Below are 24,326 nucleotides of genomic sequence, written 5' to 3'. Positions count from 1 at the left end.
TTTTTAGGTACTTTCAAATAATCTCCGATCAAAGATTGCTTATTGCATATAGCTTAGTTCATGGTTTATAAAGGTCTGTACAACCTCGTCCCCTTGTATCCTAAAGATTTATTTACGTTACTGATTGACGCCCCCGGGGGGGGGGGGGTACTTAGGCAAAATGGGTGCCGGGTATGTGCGAGCCATAAGGGTACCTTTTCTCATTCCTCAAAAGTCTCTCAAAGGGGTACAAATTCAAAAGTCAGTCTCTAAAAGGGTCCCAAAATCACAAAAATCAAAAATTTCTCTCTCAAAGGGTCACGATTTCCAAGAATTTTGACCAAAATTTGGTGAAAATCAAACCAAAATTTGGAAAAAATGGACCAAAATTTAGGAAAAAGTCTCTCAAAGGGTCCCAAAATCACCAAAATTTTGTCTCTCAAAGGGTCGATTTTCGATTTTCGGCTCGGACATACCCGTCACCTCGCAAACCTAGTACCCCCCGGATTGACGCCATAGAGAATATATAGAGCGCTATCAGTAAGCGTCAAAAAGCTGTATATGCACAGGGAACGAGGTTGAGGCCTGTAGTCTCACCTGTTCTTGAGCTATCTTTGCCAAAAATAATCGGTCTAGGGTGAAATTTACAAAACCGCTCTTTAAAGAGGCACTTGAATACCTCATGAGCAATTGCTATTTCACATTTGGTAATAAAATCTTTAGACAAACAATAGGTATTCCGATGGGCTCGGACCCAGCTCCCTTTATGGCTAATTTGTTCTTATATCATTTTGAAAGTCAATGGGTGAAAAGCCTCAAGAAAGAAAATTTACAAAAAGCAAGGCGATTTTCAAACACTTTTCGATTCATCGACGATCTTTTAACCATCAATGATGACAATTTATTTATGGAAAACTATAAAGAAATCTACCCTCCTGAACTTCAGCTCAATCTTGAAAGTTCAGGCGATACTATTACTTTTTTGGATCTCTCATTAACCAATGACAACGGTTACATAGATGCAAAACTCTATGACAAAAGAGATAACTTTCCTTTTTCGATTGTTCGTCTTTTATTTGCGTCGAGCAATATACCATCTCGGATGTTTTATAACTGTGGGGGAGCTGAAATTTTGAGGATTGGTAGGGTCTGTTCCAGTGTGAACAATTTCATTAGTGCAAGTCTCTCATTGATAGAGCAAAGAAGCAAGGAGCAAAGATTACACGGTTGGAAAAAGTTTTGAGGAAAATGTATGGTCGCCATCAAGTTTTGAGAACCTTTTTCAGTAATGCGAAAAAATTTTCAGATTCATTACTCCACAACTAAACAACAAAAAAAAAAATTTGGACTTGTCACGGTTTCTTTTACTAATTTACTAATTTTCATTTCTTTTTAATCGATAGAGTCGTTTTATATTTCAATGTGTTGTATCTTTTTCTCTGTCTAGTATATTCATAGTCATTATAAAAAACCCCGGTCTGGAAGGCTTTTGTTTCTTTCTAATGTTAACAGATAGAGCTTGTGTTCGCATATCGACTTTATTTTGCATACTTTTTGATCATGTGATTGAAATTTAGACCAATCCCAAAAGGAGAATTTGGTAACGTGATCAAAAAGTATGCAAATCGCAACTTGCCTTTTATTTATAACAAAAGAAAATTCGACAATAAAGCTAAAACAATACATTGCCAGACCAGTGTTTTTTTATAATGACTATGGTATATTTGTAGTTTATGTCTAAGTTGAGTTTGTCTCTTTCCTAATTCGTTTCCAATGTGTACGGCCACTCGGTTATAGGCTCTCGGTCAACCTTTCAACTTTTTCTCTTTCTTTCTGCTGTACTTCACTGTATGGTCAGAAATTTTAAACTTTTTTGTTTACAATTTGTTTTATTTTAATCCCTCTTCTCTGTTTTTTTATGTACGAAATAGTGTCTGATCAACACTATTTCTTCTTTGGTAAAGATGACGGGTGGCTCGCGGGCGCCAGAGAGTGCTTACTCTTGGTACCACACCTGACTCTAGGCTTTGTCTTCATCTTGCCATTTTCTTTTTCTTTGTATAATTGTTTGTTTGAATGTTTTGTTGTATTGTATCATATTTGTTGGTATTGTCGGTCGAGCAATTGGGGTGTGATGATGTTTCAGCTTAATTTGCTGAGATTATGTTGAGGGTAGTGTTTTGATCCATGAGAGATTTTCAAACTTTTCTTAGATTTAATACGCTTTTTTTATTCACAATAAAGAACTTACTTAGGACCTAGGAAGGTTTTGTTTGTTTTTCTATTTGGATAGACCTACCTCAATATTTTCTCATTTTCAGTACAAAAATCATGTTCGCGAGGAGATGAGCACCGGTCTATTCATATGGGCAGTTTTGAACGGCATGATCGACATGGCTTTGTTTCTTATCACCATGGACAACGAGGAATGTAGCAAATCTCTTGTAGCGGCTGAGCTTTGCCAAAAGATGGCGGATACTGACCGAGTTCCGGAGACTGATTATCAACGAGATGTTTATAGGAAAGCTGCAAGGTGTGTTGAATTTTTCATCTATGTAATGATCTGTTTTTAACAGTGGTTCAAAAGGGTTTGAGAAGAACTGATGTATACACAATTACGATTCGCGCTTTAAACTTGAAGAGGATTGAACCGAATGATTTCTTTGTTTCCGGGTGGAACTTTACTGATAAATGATACTTAGAAAGCGTTTGTGTTAAAACCACGCCGGTCGTAGGAGCGATGGCAAAATGGTCAAAAGCGTCAGCGTCAGCGTTTAAAACCAAGGATTCACGGTTCGAATCCCCACTACTTCCAATGTTCAGTTCAGTTCATAGATGGCCGAGGGCCCCATGAAAACAATCGAAAGACTGCCTAAAAGTCCTACATTACTGGGCGATCCACGTTAAATATCGACTCTTTCTATCTATCGTACAACTGACTGCTTCAAATTCTACATCGGAGATCCCCTTCTATCCTTCGCAATACTTCATTTCTGCTACCTCCCCAATCCAAGACGTCGCAGGCATCTACCTATTAATGTTTAAATCCAACCTTCTCTCTTCCAGCACTTTCCAACATTTAGCAGTCGGTATATTAGAAGAAGGATACGAGCAAGATGCTTCAAAGACGCGTCTTATAGCCATCCGGAAACTGGATTTTTGGACTGATTATACATGCGCTGATCTTGCAATCAATTCAGAACAAGTCAATTTTGTTGCAAACCCCATTGTCAATACGCTTATGGATGAACTATGGTAAAGAACATCATTTATAAAAACATTCAAAAATATTTAAGCCACCGGATGTTCTTAACTTACCTAACAATGGTCCCAAAAGCCTTCAAATTTTCTAACCTTGCCCCTGATATTTCTTAATTTGTACTTTTGAAAAAAGGTGTATTGAATAGACCTTTTCATAAATCACGTCACGAACATCACTTGCCTCGTTTTGAAATTATTGTCGTGGTGATTAACTCCCAGCGGATCTTGTTACAACTACTTCCCATTCATAAAAAAATCATTTAATGTCTCAAAGGATATGATCACCATAAAAATTGTTTGAATACGAGGCAAGTGATGTTCCTACTTGGATGATTATAGGTGACGCTGGCCGGGTTATTTTTCATACATAAGTTGACACAGCACTGTGTTCCACTAGCGCAACTAAAAATATATTATTCGTGTATAAGATAAGAAATGGCACAGGAAATTCATGTTAAAAATAAAGTGACGTAGCTACTGGGGAGGACAAGGGTTTTTTTTGCCCCCCCCCCCTCAAATATCTTTTTGAGAAAGGTTTTTTAATAAATTCCTATGAAATTACCGATTTTTCATTTAAAATTTCACTTCTAGTGCATTTTCGGCCATCTTGAATTTGAATTTTCAAAATTTCAAAAAACTCAGTCCCCTAAATACGCCATTAACGACACTAAAATTTGTATCATTGATATCTATTCCCCTGTATTTCAAGCCTCCCTTGGTAGGTGGCTAGGTGTATGGAAGCTATATGATTTTTTTCACGATTTGGGCAAAATTGAATAGGAGATGGGCTGGAGTTTTTACAAGAGACTTCACTAATTGGTTATTTGAAGTAATAGAGATGACGCGTTCTTTAGAAAAAGTAATAAAATTGTTTTATTACAGGTTAACGACCAACCAAATCAAACGAGAGCTTGTAAAAACTCCAGCTTGTCCCATTGAATAGACCTCATCGGAGTTTTTGATTTTTTTAAAACAATGATTGTTTCGGGAGTATTACAAAAGAATTTCCTCGAGGAATTCCTAAGAGATTTCTATTGTAATACTCCCGAAACAATCCCACAATGCATCGCTTTTGTAGAAAAAATCAAAAACTCCGATAAAATCTATTAACGTCAAAACAACATCCATATTTCGGCCATAGGGTCCAAATAGTTAGATGAACGTTGTTCCTCCATTTTTCTTAAACACAGGTATGGTCCATTAGCGAAACACATAAATTTTTGGAATTTCCTATTGATCTTCGTCAACCCTTTATGGATCACTCAATTAGAATTTAAGAATGATGAGCAATTGACGAAATTGTCGAATGGGATTGGTGAAATCATCTTATTCAAAGATTGGTCAGTTAAACGATTCATATGTGGCGCTCCAACTGAGTAAGAAGTCTTTTCATTTCTTCGCTGTGATGCCTAAAATTGTGAAAGCGGTTGAAAGTCAGCTGTAGTTTAGACGGACCACTTTTCACCCTGTCTATTCTAATTGTGAATTAAAGTGGGCAGAAGGTTGGCTGTCTAAAGTCAATGCATTGCCCTCCTTTGATGTCAATGCAATGACTTCTTTCAATGTTTTCCAAGCAAAAAGTTTAATTGCTAACTTTTTGCCCACTTTTTGCAAACTCTAACAGTAACAGAGTAACAGAGTAGGCAGGGCAGAAAATCGGCCGTCTAAACTAGAGCCCATGTTAAGATCTTTGCTCTAGTTTAGACGGGCGACTTTTTGTCCTACCAATTCTAATTGTTAGAGTAGGCAGAATGAGAGCACAAAGTTGCCATTTAAAATCTTTGCTCTGAAAAGATATAGTGTAGACATTGCATTGACGTCAAAAGATGGCATTGCATTGACTTTAGACGAGGCCCCCCCAGCGGTTGGCGTGATGGCGTGATGAAGGGTTTTTCGTGGCGTGATGGCGTGAAATTTTGAAAAAAACGGCGTGATGGCGTGAAAATAAAGTGCCGGCGTGATGGCGTGAAATCGAGTTTTTTTAGGCGTGATGGCGTGAAATTTGAAGTTCAGCGTGATCGTGAAAATCATATTTATTAGTTGAATCGTAATTCTTTGTCCATTTTAGCCAATTTAGAGGGTTTAAATTTCAAAATTTTCTTGGTCGGCCCCAACTATGGTGGGGCCTCCTATAGATCTCATTTTAAAACATAAAAGAAACGGTGCAAACAGTTTTATTTATCTGCCATTTATCCTTGTAACTTCCGATTGTCTTTAGCAGTTGCTAGCTAGTCTTCAAAATAAAATCGAATGCTATGAGAGGGTCGAAAATTGAAAATTTCTCCCGTCGGCGCAAACCTCAGTAACTAACAATTTCCTCTCTTTCTTAGATACTTATTCTTAGATGCATCAAAGACATCAGGTCCTTTTTTTCAGGAAAATATATATTTATAGCAAAGCCTTAAACAGAAAGAAGCAACAGGTTTATTATGAGGTGTAATTTTAAGCAGATTGGTATTGATCAAAGGAATCCTGTGATGTTTAAACCATATTTTGGAAAAAAGACAGTAAATGAGGGCAATTTTAGCCATACTAAATTAAAAATTTCTCCTGTCGGCGCAAACCATGGTTGCGCCTCCTCTCTACCCTTTTGAAAACTATTCACGCTAGTTCACAATTAATGCCCATTGGTCCCGTCAACGGGGAACCAGGGGGCATGACCCCTCATGTTTTTATTTAAAAAGCGGCCTGTACTTTTAAAAGATTTCCAATATTTTTACATGAATTATTTTTCAAATTGAATTGAAATGGGTCCTAAAATAGCACTTTAAACCCTTCAAAATTCAAAAATTTTCTCCGTTGCCCAACCATGGCGGGCTTTGTCAATTTACTCAAATATACCTCAGCCCTCAAACCGGTGCCCTTTCATGTGACCAGTTGTCCAACATTTTTTGATATGCATAAGTCAAGATTACGTCATTTTTCCTATCGGAAACACCCGAAAAAAATGGAATTTGACCCCTGTGTATTACGAAAAATAGGAAAACATAAGTCAAATTCCTTCCAGATTCGGGTGTTTCCGATAAGAAAAATGATTTAATCTTGACTTACGCGTATGAGAATGTCAAAAAACTGATTAACGACTAAACACACACCCATTTGTGCATTGTGGGCAAAAATAAGTGAATTTATTTATAACGGCGTTATATCCATGCCAATGATAAACGTGGTCTAAAACTGAGTTTATCCAGAGAATATGAGCGCGAAAACTAAATTTTCTTGCCGTAATGGCGTGAAATCGAAAAAAAATTGGCGTGATCGAGAAAATCAAATTTTTCAGGCGTGATGGCGTGAAATCGAGAAAAAAATGGCGTGATGGCGTGAATTTCGGGTCTGCTGGGGGGGGGCCTCTTAGACAGCTAGCTTTGTGTCCACTTTAATTCATAATTAGAATAGGCAGCAAAAATTGGGCCTTCTAAACTAGAGCTTTCTGTTGCCTAAGGAGTATCTCAAAATTAACCCAAAAAGAATAGCATCATCCGAGTAACGTTTTGCAACAAACTCTGCAAGAAGATTGCATTCCCGTTTACGGTAGGCCAAGGAATGTTAAGAATATTTTTCCTTTTGATATTGAAAGGAGGTGCACCTCTTAGTAGAATTAACAAAAACATTCTTCAAAATTTGTGCTCGCTCGCTCGGCGCGAACAGATTTTAACGATGTTGAATAATCTGACTCTCTTATCCAGGAAACCCGATGACAAAGCACGAAAAAGAAAGAGTTACGCAGTGCAAGCGACTGAAAACCCTGAAACGAAGACACGCGGATGTTGTGACAAATTTTTTTATAAGCTTTATTTGTTTTACTTCAAAACACCGATCGTCAAATTCTTCTTTAATTTGGTGAGTATACGTTTACCAAGCTCGAAAACCTGGCGAAATTGATACATCAGATCTTTTTTATTTTCTATGATGGCAATGGTCTCAGCATCGAGTTAGGTCGTTTTTATTCTACTATTATGGTTGGTGCATTAGTGTAGTTGTTATCAATCTCGACTGCCGTCGAGGAGGTCGGGGTCCTATTCCTACTCGGCGCTGTGATTTACTTGACAAGTGAATGTACTTTCGGCCGGGTCAACCCCTGCCATATGAGGGGGGTTGGGTACACAGAGGCTCAAGAAGCCTGTCGGTGACTGTGCTAAGTACCCGGGGGGGGGCACTGGATTTGCAGACTGACGGTATGTGCGGGCCAAAAGTTTGCTTTTAAAATTGCACCCTTACAGTGCAGCAAAAATCGGTGAAAATCATACCCTTAGAGTCCCCCAAATTTTCAATCCTTTTTGTGCAAAAAAATGGTCAATTTTAAACATTTTAAACATCTTGGAAAAGGTACCCTTAGGGCCCGCACATACCCGTCGGTCATTTTGCCCAGCTGCCCCCCCCCCCCCGAGCTAAGTATAGATTCCACAATACATTATGGATGAGGCGAGAGTGCACTGGCCTTGTTCGCTAGTGGTTCACACCGGATTACGCACTTGAGGAAGTGTAAACTACAGCGTAAGATGGTTCTAACGAGACAACTCCTAGACCGCTCACTACAGAACTGGGCATCCTCTGTAAGGAAAAGCCAGTCACATTATTATGATTGGCTCAAAATCTCGAGAAAGCAATTATCTTATTGGAATTCTCTATATCACGTCTAAAGACAAAGGGTGCTTCTCCCAGCTGGCACAAACGTTGTTTCGACGTCCATCTGACGTCCGTAACGTCCATATAACGTTAAATGAACGTTGAAACAACGTTTTGTGCCAGCAGGGTCAGAGGTGAAAAGACAAACATTTTGGTCATAACATTATGAGAAGGGCTGTGTAGGTGTTATTTGACTCGCCAATAGACAGAAAAGAGTCTCAATTGATAATCCCTTTTACAACCAAATAGTCTCCAAATTTCTCTTCTGAATGATTTAAAAACTGCTTTGAGAATTGAACATTGAATAAATAATAAGGAGTTTTGTTCTAGAATTATTTCTATAGAATTTTTGACTGAAGATCGTGACGAAAAGTTGCGTGAAACTTTGAGTATCAAACAATTCTTATCTCAACTTTATTTATTGTGAGTTTTGTTCTTATAAATAAGGACTTTTTATATTTTAGTTCTCCTACGTCGTTTTCTTGGCTATTTTATCAATCACCGTCCTTCAAGCCACTTTTAATTTGCACGTGACTCTTATTGGATGGATATTATTGGCTTATATTATCTCCATGACAACTGCTGAAATCAAACAGGTCAGTTCTCTCTACAAAATTCGTTGTTGAATAAAAAATGCAGGAAAAAATTAATTCTTTATTTTTTTGCTGACGAATTCTTTACAGAATTTCCAGGAGTTTCTATTTTTCCAGGGGTAAAAATTATACTAAAACTTCCAGGGGGTAAAAGACTGGTTTTAGTTCTCCCACCCTCACTTTGAAGATGTGAAGACCCTTAAAACTTGTGAATTATACGATCCCTATTGGACAAATTTGACGATCTTTTAAGAGGCAAAAATTATTTTTTCTAATTTTTCGACCCTTGATGTGACTGAGATTTTTATATTTTTACAGGGACTTCCATGTTCCAAAACGGATCCCTTAAGGATGGTTCATACCTTTACCTTTCACGTGTCTGGCTAACCCCTTCTCTTTCCCACATCAAAAATTGTGTATTTTTTATATTATATGGTAAATAATTTAAATTAGCGAAAAGAACCCCATGTACAGCCCAGCTGGCACAAAATGTTGTTTCAACGTTGTATGCCAACTGGGAGAGTAGAAAGAAAATATTGTGCTTTATGTTTGTTTTTTTCAGGCTGTTTCAACAGGTGCTGTTGGCTTCTTTGCCAATCTCAAATACTATCTGACCAACTTCTGGAACTTTGTTGATCTCATGGCGCTCCTGTTGTTTTATATCGGATTCGTATTGGAGAGAACCTCAATGTTTCACAATGCTGGAAGTGTGATACTGGCAATCGATGCATATATCTTTATAATTCGTTTGTTGCCCATCTTCTACAATTTCAAAGGGACTGGACCCTATGTTTTTATGATTCAAACCATGGTAAGATGTAGGTTGCAAGAATCAACTCTGATATGTTTTGATAAAGGGGATATGGAAGCGTTTATAAGAGTTTTACTTGTATTTGAGTTTTTGAAATTCTAAAAAACCACCGGGGCACTAAGACTAAAGTGTTAAATTGTACAAAATTAAAAATGAAGGGATATTATGCTCGCTGTACACATCCCCTCTGTTATGTTTTGATAAAGGGGATGCTAATTGTATCTAAAATTCCTGCCGAGGAGTTACCCCTATATTTATGTTTTTGAGATTTAGAAACTTGATTAGCTTGATAAATAATTTTTATATCAGAGATTTTTAAATTTCGTTTAATTTGAATGTCAAAAGAGGTTAATACAATCATTGGATTTCTGAACCTTTTCAAGAAAATTAAAATACACGCTTTTTTTTTTATAAGAATGGTGTAAATCTATTTCATTATGGATATTCTTAACTTTTTTGGCAAAATCATCCTAAAATATTCTTACAGCATTCTTATTACTTGGGGGGTAATAGGCAATTTATAATTTAAAATGCTCTAAAAATGACATTCTTAGCTTGAGTAGCAAAATTCCATGATGATGATATTCTTAGCATATTCTTGATTTTTTGGCCATTTTCATCATGGACATTCTTATAAAGTGTATTCTTATAAAAAAAAAAGCGTGTAGGTTAATAAACCAAAACTCTTGAAAAGGAATCTTAGACACGATTAGTATCCCCTTTATCAAAATATATCAGAGGGGATGCATGCAGCCTAGGTTAGATAGGAAAAATCTGATCAATTTAGCTGCTATCTTTGACACTTTCCTTGGGCTCCTACGTTTATCATTCTTCTAGAGCCCTTCTATTTAGATACTCCAGAGTAGTTCCCTTTCTTCGGGGTGTCAACTAAAATTCTGTATTCCACCCTACGAAGACGGCGTAACTAATATTTTCAAGATTTTTCAGTCCAGTAGGAATCTGCTGGTTTATCCGCTAACACCATAGACCAACTCGGTCTTCGCTTTTTAGAGTCTAACTTTACCTATTAGTTACGAGACATGATGAAATTCCTGGCTATTTTGCTTGTGTTTGCACTTGCTCATGGTGTCTGTTTCAACGCGATTATGAGACCACAGCCCATTTCAATCAGTATGCTGAGAGATATTGTTTTTCAACCTTACTTCAACATTTATGGTGAATTGTTCTTCGAGAATGACTTTTGTAAGTATCCTTTATCAGTGTTAAAAAGTTCTTCCAACGTCATCAAAGTACAAAAATTAAGACGCTTTTCCGTCTTCAAATTCAACAAAATTCAGCAAAAATCAGAAGAATATTTATTTAAGCCTTATTTGTTGTTAAAATTCCATTTTCGCCTAAATGTCAAAAAAAGATTTGCTTTGACCACTGCTTTGTCTGTTGTGAAAGTTACAGCTCCTTAAAGGAGACCATACCTTCCAATCATACCTTCTAATGCGAATGGCTAACTGTTTATGTATAGAGACTCTACTGTATAAATTGGTTAAATGAATAATTTCTGTGTTATTTTTGTGACGAAAGTTAATGAGCTATCAACCAATGTTTTTTTTCTGTTTTAGCTGATAGTAACACTGTCTTTAACACTCCTAAACGTTTGGGGTACGAAAACACAATCGGTCTGATAATGTTGGCATTGTACATGTTGATTGGAAATGTCTTATTGTTGAACCTCCTTATCGCCATCTTCGGGTAAGTCTCTTAAGCGACCGTAGCATGAAGGTAGAGCATCCAGCTACGATGCGCAAGGTTGTGGGTTCAATCCCCAGTCGGGTCATACCCAAGATTCCCAAAATGGTACTTGGTGCCTCTTTGCTTGATCCTCAGCAACTAAAGAGACGGATCAAGGGTAAGTGGAGAAATCCAGGGAAAGGGGTGGCGCCCTCCCCTACCTTCGGGTAGACAGCTATACGAAAAGGGAGCCTTCGGGTCGCCCTCGACTACGGTTGCAAACTTATTTTTAAGTCTCTTTATCCAGAGACCACCATATCTTGACTTTGTTTTTTTTATGAAGAACAGGAGAATTTTCATTGATGCTCAGCTACTCTTTGTTTTTGGTTATTTCTGCGTTTAAAATATTTTTAAGATGCTCTTAGGGGTTTCTTTTGTTAAAAGATTTAAAAGACACTTAAAATCAGTAATTTTGAAATAAGTGATATTCTCAACTTCACTGACAATGTCTGTGTGTCTGTGTGTGTGTGTGTGTGTCTGTCTGTCTGTCACAAAAACTTTAGGGCAGCCTAGAGACTTCAAAAATGCTTGGATTTGGCTGAAATTTGGCACACTTGTTCCTTGGGTAAATATCTGGGTTTTTTTTTCATTTTTTGAAAATTTTGATTTTTGGGGCCTGGGGACGAGTTTTTCGCCAGAACGAGGCTAAAACTTTGGGGCAGCCTGGAGACTTCAAAAATTGTCGGATTTAGTTGAAATTTTGACCCAAACTCCATAGCCTCTTGGTGTTAAGTGATTGCGTTTTAACTATTTGAGCTGTTCCAAAGGCAAACTTAAATTAAAATCAATTAAATCTCATCGAGAGACCCTTAAACTATTAATCAGATCCATCTTGACGCATCATTTATGATTTCAAATTTGCAGGAGTATCTATGAAGAAGTCAGCAACAACGCCAAACAAATTTGGGCTTACCAACGATACGAGTTGATATTGGAATACGCTAACAAGTCAATCTTTACACCACCTTTTTCTGGCATTCAACATATCTTTGAGTTCATTAAATGGATTTTAGTATCCATCTGCAATAAGTGTTGTAAAAGACGTTCTTTTCACCGAGGCAATTCACGTCAACGTACGACACGCGGTACACTTGAAACGACACCGGAAGGAAATATACGCGTCATTAGTCATTTTCGTAAGCTTTTTGAAATTTCAATTTGTTAAGGCCGGTCTCCAATTTCGCACGGAATGGGCGACAGTATTTTTTCTTAACCTTTCTTGTCTGAAGAAAAGATTACGTCATAAAAACGTTTCGCGCGAACAAAAAAAAAGTTGAAGAAAGTTATTAAGAAAGTTTTTTTCATCAGTTACGTCAATTTCGACCAATGGGATTGCTTCATTTTTCAACCAACCAATGACCTTACAAAACCGTCAACAAGTCTTTGCTCATGTCGCGCGAAAGTGGAGACCGGTCTTTACGGCACATGTTTCTTGACTCTCCAAGAAGGAGAGAAACGATCAATTTTAATTCAAGCTTTTTCACATTGGATCGACGCGGATGAGGAGCAAGATTGGTCAGAAAGAGAAAAAGAAACCTTTTTTTTGTTTATATCAGCATAATATAACAATAGCAAGACATTGTCCTGATATGAAATATGTGTCTGATATGAAACGGAAAAAAATATGTAAAAATAAAACCTTTGATATTCTCGCTTCTTTTGATCCTTTCTTCTTTCTTTCGTTCTTTTTCTCAGCTTTTCCTCTCTTTCCACTCTTTCCTTTTTCAAATCCGTCTTTCTTTGCTCATGTCATCTTTCTCTTCTGATATTTTTTTATCATTTAGCTTCTACAATCTGATGCTTCTTTCTTTTTTCGTGACATTCAGTCCCATCCTCTCCCTCGGAAGTGATAGTAGACTTAAAAGTATTTCGAGTATTTCTCTTATCGTACTTAAATCCTAAAAAGGTCAAATTAATACCCCAAGAATCTGAAATCAAGGAGGAGAAATATTTTGACCGACACTATTTCGGAACTATTATGCTAGAAATGGCTAGAAAGGCTTTTTAGGATCAAAAATGCGATTGCCTTTGTACTACTCTTCTGCATTCTAAATATATTAAATATTTCACTTTTCAGAGAAGATCCTTTCGCCAGAAGTTGATCGTGAGATTGATAGTTTTGAGAGTGACATGGTGCAACGATGTCTGCGAACATTAAATTCATCTTCGAACAGCAATACATCTGAGGGCATTGACGAATCTCTCTTGATCGACATCAGTAACAGGTAAATTCATATTTTTCTGTGTATACTTGACCTACGCCACGGACCAATATGGAGGGGCCAAAAACGTACTCCTCGATTCTCTGAGAGTGGTAGCCACTATGCTAGATTTACTTTCTGTTAGATATTTGTAATGAAGCGCCGTTTAATATTATGTAATGTTAGACATTGTTTTCTTTGCTAGCACCTCTTTCAACTGCGATAAAAATTAGTGAGTATATAGCTCAGCCCAGGGTTTTATTAAAGGATTCTCTTTCTCAAAAGCTAACCACTGACTAGGGTTGATTATTGTATTGACTTCCTCGCAATATTAAGACAACTTCTATATTAGACGTTCAGATAACGTTATTAAAAGAGAAAGCTTTAAAGAACTTTGTCCACATACGGCACCAATACCCTAGTTTCTCGTCGTGAAAATTCTTAAAACTTTCTTTTTCTACTGAGAAAAAAAAACATCGTATCATCACTGATATATTCTTATACTTTCAGGCTCAAAGGTTTGGAAGAGCAGATCAAACTAAAACTGAATAAAGATGAAACAAGCAGTGTTTGAAATGGTCCAGCACAATGATCCATCGATAATCTCTTGTGGTTGTTCAATATTGATAAACCATTTTAAACAAAAGAATGCTAAAATACACCCTGTATCAGACACCCGGTGGGACCCCCTAACCAATGATATATTTGATTAACATTTCGTCCCCGGTTGGGAAAGTACCCTACAATTTTAGCTCCAATTGAAGAAGACTTTGTTTTCATCGAAAACGTTAAAAATCGACCTATCAAATTTTTATTTTAGAATTGACAATCACAATAGCCTTTACATGATTAGGATTATTTTTTCAGTAATTAAACACATAGTATTTGAAACTCAAGGGTCGAAAGGATTTAAAATCTTCATCAAAATTAATTTAATTTACTTTTACTGATATTTTCCTCAGCTTTTTGGTTTTAGACTGGATTAAGTCTATGTAAGGCTGGATGTACCTCGAAACCCATGTTTGATGTATTTTTAAGAATTTTACCAGATTATTTTACCTTTTTGGACAAATTCTCCACCTTTTATTGAAATTCAACCTTCCTTTACGTAACAAAAGGTCATTAAGACAGCTAATTATCATTTTTAATGAGTGAAACGAAAATACTGATGTATCATGTAATGCTTCTGTCCAATTTGATAGGTTCATTTTAACGTTTTTTAGCACTTTCAGAAAGTAACTTTTTTATTCAATTGACCATAACTTTTGATCTAATTAAGCGAATTTGATAAATGACCCATCCAAATTTAAGTTTATCTTTCTTCTTATTAATGGAATAGGAATAGTTCTTTTAATTTTTTTAGATATCGAGAAAATTAGTTTTAAAGAGAAAAACTTTTTTGTGTCGCACACGGTAGAAATTTTGATCCCAACTGTGGGAAAAAGTTCCATCGGGGTTTTGAGACATGGGGTGTTTTAATGGTAAAAACAGACTTATCACGAAATTCCAGTTGAACACCAACGAACATTTTGGATATTTTTTCAAAATATTAAAGAAGATTGATATTTTGACTCAATTTAGGAATGGAACTCGCTACTTAGACTACACAATATATTGACGAACAATATTCGACAATATGGTTTGCGGACCGTAATGTACGAAGTAAACAACTGATACTCTATTATAAAAAGGAATTTTCTTTATGTAAAAAATCCCCCTTTATTGTTGGAATATTGCAAATCGAGCTGACAATATATTGCAGACCCCTTTTCAATATATTGTCGACATTCAGCAATATATCATCAATATATTGCCTGACAATATATTGTGTAGTGTATGTAGCCCTTTATTACATAAAGTCTGTCTCAAAATAATTTGCAGCTGAGACAAAAATGGTCTGTAACTTTTGATAGAATTCGAATCAAGTTGCGATTTTGTGCTCGTTAAAAAGATATTTGTGAGTGGAATATTATAAAAAATTGGGGAAAAAAAAGACAAATGAAAATTAAAAATGAAGAAGAAAAAAATCAACTTCTTGTAGAAATGTGGTATAATTACCATTTTCACAGGAGTGATTCTTCAATCTTAGACCATGATTACTGTGAAAAAAAAATCAAAAATATTCATTCAATCAAAAGATATCAAACAAAGTTTATTGGTATGGTTGACTGTATAAAGTAGTAAAAAACGACAAAAAAACAGCCTTTTTTCGATCAAACACCAATAAATTGTCTCAGCTGCAAATTATTTTGAGACAAACTTTAGTTACATCATTTTACATAGAAGATAGTATTTAAGAAGTATTTTGAATTGAAATTTACGTATTTTACTTGTTATTTTGGATTTTACACATTTATAAACAATTATTGATTTTAATCGACGATATTTTAGACAATTGCATCATGAGCTTACTATTTTTATTTAAAGTATTTTGCATCCTGTGAGACCATTATCATAATAATAAAAGAATGTAGGAGTTAAGTATTTTCAAAATTTAAGTATTTTTCGTCTGTGTGTCACAATGAATTTTAGCTCTCTCACTGCTGCACTGCTGCGTACACCTTTTTTTATAAGAACAATGAAATTTGACATCACTTGCTTTAATTTTCGGCGCATCTAAGCCTTCTATTGCTCTTACTCTATTTAGCGCTTATATTGAGTATTTTCACACGTTATTGCAGCTTAATTTCAGAACATTAAATCAACTTCTGACTAAGAATTGTTCTTAAATTGTTCTTATCTTTAATACTTTTGTGCTTATGAAATATATCTTATTATATACTTCTTTTAATCAACATACTTAAAATCCATTTAAATTTGTTTAGTCATAATACAAAATATTTTTTTGCCAGGCACAAACATTTGAAAAACAATCAACAACGACATTGTATTATGACGTCATTAATGATGACATCATCATAGGCATGACAACAAGTTGTTAAAAAACTATTTTGTTAAACCACATTTGTTGTTGGACAAAAAGACCAGTGTGACCAGTGCGACCTAACCATGTTTTTTCATTTTTGTATCATTTCAAAACACATTTCAGGCTTTAATGTGGCCTATCATGGTATTTCAAGTATATAGAAACCATTTTATTTCAAAATATTGTTTTTCCAAAATACATAAGTTTTATTTAATGATTTTTAGTATCTCTGCTTTAATGCCTTTAATATAAGTGAACGTAAAAGTCAATGTATATTTGTGCTAAAACTTATATATGAACATAAAAAACACAGTAGTGTACGACGTTTCGCCGGTTGTCTTTATCAAGTTCTGCTTTAATATAGATATAATTTAATCACTTGCACCGTCGTTTGGGGTAAAATTCCACTTCCTGGATTAAAATTCCCCTATCTTTTCCGAGATATTTTCGCTTTTTTCTAGTCCAGGAAGTGGAATCTTACGCCTAAACGACGGCGGTATGCGGTTACCATTATCAAATATATTATGAGTGCCTGGTTTCTATTTACCAAATTCAAAACAAGTGGTCTTTATCCTTCAGTCAGGTGATGTATGACTATCAAAAATGACGTTTTAATCAAAGTGTGTTCTATTTCTTCTTTTTAGCAATAAGATCTATAAAAATGACAATAACCGCTGAATACGAGAAATATACGGCTTTTACGAATAAAAACTTGTCGATTAGAAAAGGTTGGACACAAAGAATTGTGTTGGTTCTTTTTTACCCCAGCCATGTCTGGATGCGTGGAATGTTATTGAATAACGACTTGCTGAAGGCTGGATTTTGATCAGGTATTTTTCGTATAATTCAATGTCTTTGTTTATATTTTTTGTTCTTTTTGCGAGACATAAACGATCATCGATCATCCACAAATCTATAAAGCCCGAAGCGCTATATAGAGTGCTTTGGCTGAAAAATGTACTGTGGTTAGGTAGGAAATTTAATATAGGTCACGTGACATTACAATAAAGCTTAATGGCTTGACTAATCAGAAGCTTCGCAGGTTTTTAAAAAACAGTACTTACACTTTTTTTGCTTGGAAAAAGCTTAAAAAATCACATCATCTATCATTTTTGCGGTTGTCGATTAGCTGTTATCATTTACTATAAAAACCTTTATCGATTGCTTATTGTGGGTATAGGTTTTTAACAGATTTTTAAAATCGATGACAATCTATGAATAATCAATAGAACTCGCGAGTAGCACACAATCGATACATTATCAATATTCACAATATTATGTCTATTTTAGCTATCTATTATCGGTTGTAGACCATTTCCAAGCCATCGATAATATTGATAAAATAATCTGGCGTTTGACAAGCTAGATTATTTAAGTCTTAGAACTTGGGAATTAAATAACTAAACTGTATTTTATAAACAGTTACGATTTAAAAAAAGTTAAAACCTCAACATTTTAAGTTCCTAATCTCTTGTAAGTTAATAAGTTTTTCGTAAAACTCGTAAAGGGAATTTGAGCTCAGTGACTTATTCACACTTTGGACTAAAATATTTCACACCGGATGCATAAGGATATCAAGATTTACATTATATAATAGGGTTATATAAGATTTCATTTCAATAAATATATGATTCAGTTGATACCAAAGTATTACTAGGAGATTTTCACCTCGTTTGTAGTGGAGACTTATGGATATGATGATATTTCCTGTTCTATTAAATTTTATTTTATGTTTTCACGATCAGTTGACCTTTCCAAGGCTCCTCTTCACGGGCTTCTCACTTCACAGATGAATTAATTTATAGTAATGTCTGTCACTAAAGTCTATTCACGATAAGTGTGCACTCTTTTTTCATTTAAACCAATAACTTTTGAAGGAATTCCTCAATCTTTATAAATTTGGCATCGTTGGAAAGATATTTGTGAGTGGAACAATTTGAAGTAAAAAAGTCTTTAAAAAAATTCTAAAAACGAAGATGATAATGAAGAAGAAAAAAATGAAGATCTTGTAGAGAAGTGCTATAACTTTTATTTTCACTGAAGAGATTCTTTGATCTTAGGAGGTCATCACTGTGAAGAAATTTCACTAAAATATTTATTTAATATAAAGTTATGATACAAAGTTAATAAGTGATTGACTCCAAAAAACAGCAGAAAAAAGCAGAAAACAGCGTTTTTAGACGTCAATTAGCTTATAACTTTGTTTGATATCTTTTGACTGAATGATTATTTTTGAGAAATTTTTTTCACATTGATGACGTTCGATAATTAAGGAGTCACTTCAGTGAAAATGATAGTTATAGCACCTTTCTACAAGATCTTCATTCTTTTCTTCTTCATTTTCATCTTCATTTTTAGAATTTTTTTATAGATTTTTTCATTCCAAATTGTTCCACTCACTAATATCTTTCCAGATGCCAAATTTATAAAGATTGAGGAATTCCTTCAAAAGTTATAGGTAAATGAAAAAAGAGTGCACACTTATCGTGAATAGACTTTAGTTGACCATCAATTCAATATGGCTTTCGTATTATTGGTAAGAGAAGTATCATAGTTTGAAAATTAACGGAGAAAGTTTCTCAGTGATACTCCCCTTTGTCACGGTGAAAATTAGAGCTCTATCAGGGTGTCTACGGGACCTTGGAAACCTTGAAAACCTTGAAAATGAACCACCCAACCTTGAAAACCTTGAAATCTATCAATTTTCTGGGAAAAACCTTGAAAACCTTGAGAAATCGTTAGAAACCTTGAAAAGTAGTTCTTCATATTCATTCTTTTTATCATACAAGCTTTTTAATAGGGCAGTGGCTGAGTCTAGGTTTTTCTCTAGAATTGCGAATTGCGGTATCCCAATCCCTCTACTAGCCTTTACAATGAACTAGGGTTTTTCATCTTTTCTATCAAATCGTCTGCTAGTAGGATCTTACAAAACTTATCTGAAAGCAGGGATCTTATTTTAGCCCGGTGAATGGCAAATTTCGGCAGCCTAAAGACTCACTCTAAAGACTCTAAACAAATTAAATTCCCTGGTCTTGAAAATCTATTCGCCGGTCGATGAAATTTAGCTGCTAACTTATTTCTATCCATTCATTCAAAAAGTAAGAATAAATACTTTCCTAAACTGTTTGTCATGGGGAAATTTCCAAAAATCGTCTGCAGTGCTAAATTTTTATAACATTTAGAGAATTCTATATTTACATGTTTCTGTTGCGATTCTGTCTCAAGGAATGCAACATATTATTTTATCATTAGCTGAGTTTTTGAGTTTCCCAATTTTCTTCAGGGCCATTATTTCATTCATATTATATCACGTTACGCTATTTAAGAACTGGATACCCAAAGTATTCTGGTTAACGTCTTGGAATAATGGCCGTTTATCCTTAAAATTTCAAGCATCGAAAATAATTTCCTTAAAACAACACTTTTGGCAAAAGCAATCAAAAACAGGACGTTTTTTAGCCATTTGAAAGAGTCAAAATCAAAATTTTCTCTTGTTAGCGCAAACCATGGTTGCACCTCCTAGGTCACTGTAAACATTTGCTTTTTACTTCTAATCCTTTATTTCAACAGTTGAAAGACTAGGTAGCTGGAGTAAAAATGTGGTATATATCGTTCTCGAGAGGGAGATAGGAATTTAACTGTGGAAATAATTCGCCGGTTGCTAAAAGCCAATAAATTTTATTTGCTGTCTTCTATTTTTCTTTCGCCTAGTACCACTCTGAAAAGAAACCCTGTAGAGAGATATGTCAACTGAGTATAAAAAAAGTGCCAATCCTTTGCCAAAAAACCTTGAAAAACCACTTAAAAAGGACCAAAAAAGCCTTGAAAACCTTGAAAATCCCGAAAAATAATCCGTAGACACCCTGTCAATTGTAATGAGTTAAAATCCAACTCTTCCACCTGGCTGAGGTTTAGCGTACACGTTTTAAAAACATCCAAAATTTTTGAAACCTTCGGATGTTCTTAACTTTTGAGTTTTAAGCCGAAAAATGTTCTTAACATGTTCTTATTTTGACTACTTTGTGAATATATTTGACCATTTTCCTAAGAAATAGAGTTTTTTTGAGTCTACAAAGCCTTAAAATGTTCTTAACTTATTCTTAACATTTTGGCTATCGAAGCCTTATGTTCTCATATAGTTTGTTCTCATAAAAAAAACTGTATTGATTGACAAGTTTATGTAATTGTTGTGATTCTGATTCAGGATACACGTTTATCAATAGGGATTTCGAGCTAAGGGCATGATGATATGCTATAGATTTTCCAATAACATTTTTTTCCAAAGAGATCTTAACAAAGCCGTCAATTTATTTTTGATACCACATAAAACTCGGGGCACTCAGTCAAAATTGCAGACAACGTGGCATAGGTAGCCTCTAGAGTTTTTTGTTTATCATTTGACCAAATTGTCTTCTTTAGGCCCTTTAGGGTCAAATAAGAGAAAAATGCACGGGCAAATAATGCCATGTCTTTTATTTTGCTTTAGTTTTAGGGTTAAAGTTAAAATCAATCCAAGCTCTGAAGGTATTTTCGGGTATTTTACATTCTCTCCAAAATAAGCTTAGCTAGGTACTACTGAGTGTGTTTTTAACTTCAAAAGGCTTAATAAATTTTTATTTTTTTCAAAGACCCATATTCAAAAATTATGACATTTAAAAAGGTGTAAAAAGGTAATAAAAGATAACGTATAAAAAGTTATGTCTTTAAAGACGTTAAGAAGGTCTTTCCGTAATAACAATTTTAAACCGATTTTAGAGTGTAAAGGTTATACATAACAAAACACTTGAAAAGCAGGACAAGCAAAATAAAATATGAAATGATATTATATACTTTGTAATGTGAGCATGTAGTATGTATCATAACAAATTTTGCGAATGCACAGTGTGATTTGTGAGAGCTCCTTCTCTCTGCAGCACAGCAAGTGAAGTTCACGTTACAACGGTTCAAGCAAGCGTGGTATGTATGTATCTATATGCTAAGATATCAATATTTTATCTTCACATATAACTGAAATGCATGTATTTTTATAAGAACAAACTATATAAGAACATAATGCTTCGACAGCCAAAATGTTAAGAACAAGTTAAGAACGTTTTAAGGCTTTGTGGATTCAAAGACACCATATTTCTTAGGGATAATTTCTTATGGTCAAAATAAGAAAATTAAGAACAATTTTAGGCTTAAAACTCAAAAAGTTAAGAACATTCGAAGGCTTCAAAAATTTTGAATGTTGTTATAAAAAAACGTGTATGGGGTTGCTCAAGGAGCTTTTCAGGGCAAGTGTGTATACCAGTCACCACATAAAAAGTTGCTGAGGTACCCAGTTTTTATAGGGCCCTAAAGGATATAACGGAACGTGTTATTTACACTCCACTCAACATTTACCTAAATATTAGTTTTATGTAACTTAAACCTTCATTAAGGAACAAACATGTCCTGCTTGCTTGTTTGTTTGTTCATTTCCTTTATTGGACCTGGCGGCTGACATCTGCAGTTTGGCCTTGGCACCAATTCTGTCATCTTTAACTGTGTAAAAAATCTTTTCGGCTGTTTCACTTGGACAAACCCCTGTCGATTACACAACCCCCTCTCTATAACACTTACGAAGGCTCATTTGGAACGTAAATTTGTCTGACCTATGGAGAGCTTGAGTCGTACTAAAGAGTCAAAAAGATTTCCGAGCAAAATGACAGGATAATGTGCATAAGTTGTAAAGAATTTCGAGCTTAAGATTATACTTTCCTTTAAAAGGTTTTCCCATGATATGTCCTTAAAAGACCTTTTTAGAAGACTGGATGCTTCTTCCATCCGAAAATAAAAATACACTGCAGGTATGTCTAGAAGCGGCCGTAGTGCAAAGGTCGAGCGTTTGACTACGAAGGTCAATCTTCGGCTTGGTCATATCAAGTACTTCGCACTTAGTAAAAAATGGTACTTGGTACCTATCTGCTTGGTTTTTAGTAATTAAGGGAAGGATAATGGGTAAGTGGGATAATTCATTGAGAAAAATTGGCGCCCTCCCCTACCTTCGGGTGGATAGCTATATCGAGAAAGCCTTCGGGTCACCTCCGACTGCAGCCGCAGTCTTACTTATAACACCCTCTTCTCACAGATCCACTGGGACCCCTTCCCACTGGAAAAATTGCCCAAAATACTGTCCACGGTGGCAAATTATCCTCCAGTTTTTGTCCCCACTGAACATAATCAAATAAACCAATCTATAAAATATGGGAATATCAATCCACATCAAGTTTCAGTCCGTTATTTTTATCTGCACCGGCTGAAAAAATTCTACCGGGTCTGTGAGAAGGGGATGTCTTATAAGAAGCCTATAAAAGTATCATTTCCACAACAAATTGACGTTTTACTGATTTACTAGCATTTTTCCCCTACTGTGTTTTCTCCAGTTATGTAAATAAATTTGAGATCATCACAGAGAAAGAAAAAATATTAAATTTCTGGCACGAGCTGGGAATGGAAATATTTTTTTCTGATCAACTTAAGTATCTCCTTGAAAACATGATCCCGCCTGTTTGCTTTCTTTGTCAAGTCTACTTTTTGTAAGCAATATCCGAAGAGATGCAACTAACTAACCAAGGAAATTTAAGCACACTTTGATTTTATTATTAGTATTTTCTAAAATATATCTTTTATTTTTTTTAAATCTATCTTTGAATTTTGAAGCTAGGAATTTTTATTTTTTATGAAGTTTTACAGTCTAGACTCAAGGGCCTCTAAACCGATCTATCATCTGCAGTTACAAAGATCTATGTCTTGGTTAGTTCTTCCTTGAACGCTTTGATTCTAGTAGCGTTAACAGTCTCTTTTGGTACCTGGCTCCATGCTGTCACACATCGATAATTAAACGACTTGGTCTGGACACCTCTGAATCCATCGTCTGCAAAGTTTGTAATCAGTTCGTAATCGTGAATTCGAGATGGACGCACCCTGCGAATAAACTTTCCAACTGTGGTGCCCTTATCGTAGAAGTGCAGGTGTTTGTAGATCTGAACCATGTCTCTGTCTTCTAAATTCGAGACAAGGCAAGTCAAGTTTTCGTAGGCACTGCTCGTATGGTAGATTATTTAAACTTCTGACCATCCTAGTGGCACGTCGTTGAACGCCCTCGATTAATACGTAGTTTTGGTGACCATACAGATTGGGCATAATCGAGATGAGGCCGGACAAAAGTTGTGTACAGAGTGAAAAAAGTTTTAAGACTTAGGTCTTCGAAATCTTTTCTGATGACTCCTAGAATGGAATTTTCTTTTTTCACTTGTTTTGATATATGTACTTCAAAGGATATAAGTCAGAGTCTATCAGAACACCGAGATCTTTTTCAACAAAAACATGTTCAAGTTTCACCTCTAAGTGAATCCTGCGCGTAGACAATATTCCAATATTTACCGAGAGTGAGAACGTGGCACTTATCTGGGTGAAATCTTAATAACCAGTCATTTGACCACTTTTCAAGTTTGTGTATGTCTTGTTGGATAGCCAATGAGTCCTCAATCGAGTTGACTTCTCTGAAAATCTTCGTGTCGTCAGCAAATAGGAGAATCGAAGACAGCACATTGTCAGGGAGGTCGTTGATGTAGATAACGAAGAGAAGTGGTCCAAAAACACTTCCTTGGGGAATACCACTGATAACATCATCTGTCTTAGATCGAGCTTTGTTAACCTTAACCAATTGTTTTCTTTCAGTCAGAAAAGACTCTACCCGTCTCAATATGTTTCTTGATATTCCATACCCTTTCAGCTTTTTAAGTAGACGGCGAACAGTATCAAAAGCTTTTGCAAAATTGAAATATATAGTGTCAACAACACTTCCGTTAGCTATACTTTCACAGCACTCGTCCAAATAATTTAGGAGTTGTGTGACGGTGGAGCGGCGACTAATGAAACCGTATTGCTTGTTGGTTAGAAGCTTTTCGTTAGTTAGATCATGGATTTATCATAGAACTCTGGATACACAACGAGCTGGTTTTTCATCGATTTCTCATGTTCTAGCCTTGTCCGCAGTAATGACATTATTGTTCACCCTCCTCCATTCACTAATAATTTTTCGTAAATCTTTTTATTGCATTTTTCATCAAAACACAGCTATACAATTGCCAAATGAGACTTAAAGATCTCTCAAGAGAGTCAAATGCATCAAATTGATTGCTAATGATATGTCGTTA

General features: G+C 35.4%; 1 protein-coding gene across 1 annotated transcript in view; it reads left to right on the top strand.

Annotated features, from left to right (window-relative positions):
- The window catches only part of LOC136805860 (transient receptor potential cation channel subfamily M member-like 2), a 30,061-nt gene extending 15,987 nt beyond the window's left edge, over nucleotides 1–14,074 (top strand). Inside the window, exons 14-24 of the mRNA XM_067062418.1 lie at nucleotides 2,301–2,512; nucleotides 3,046–3,234; nucleotides 4,431–4,616; nucleotides 6,927–7,080; nucleotides 8,331–8,462; nucleotides 9,022–9,270; nucleotides 10,302–10,473; nucleotides 10,848–10,977; nucleotides 11,881–12,152; nucleotides 13,094–13,241; nucleotides 13,728–14,074. Of these exons, the coding sequence (XP_066918519.1) occupies nucleotides 2,301–2,512; nucleotides 3,046–3,234; nucleotides 4,431–4,616; nucleotides 6,927–7,080; nucleotides 8,331–8,462; nucleotides 9,022–9,270; nucleotides 10,302–10,473; nucleotides 10,848–10,977; nucleotides 11,881–12,152; nucleotides 13,094–13,241; nucleotides 13,728–13,791 (1,908 nt within the window). The 3' untranslated portion in view covers nucleotides 13,792–14,074. The remainder of the gene's footprint in view (nucleotides 1–2,300; nucleotides 2,513–3,045; nucleotides 3,235–4,430; nucleotides 4,617–6,926; nucleotides 7,081–8,330; nucleotides 8,463–9,021; nucleotides 9,271–10,301; nucleotides 10,474–10,847; nucleotides 10,978–11,880; nucleotides 12,153–13,093; nucleotides 13,242–13,727) is intronic.
- Nucleotides 14,075–24,326: the final 10,252 nt, after the last annotated feature.

The sequence above is a fragment of the Clytia hemisphaerica genome, unplaced genomic scaffold, assembly GCF_902728285.1.
Source record: "Clytia hemisphaerica strain Z4C2 unplaced genomic scaffold, Clytia hemisphaerica genome assembly, whole genome shotgun sequence".
Classification (NCBI taxonomy): domain Eukaryota; kingdom Metazoa; phylum Cnidaria; class Hydrozoa; order Leptothecata; family Clytiidae; genus Clytia; species Clytia hemisphaerica.
Note: the sequence above shows the minus strand (reverse complement) of the source record. Positions and strands in the feature narration are given on the sequence as shown.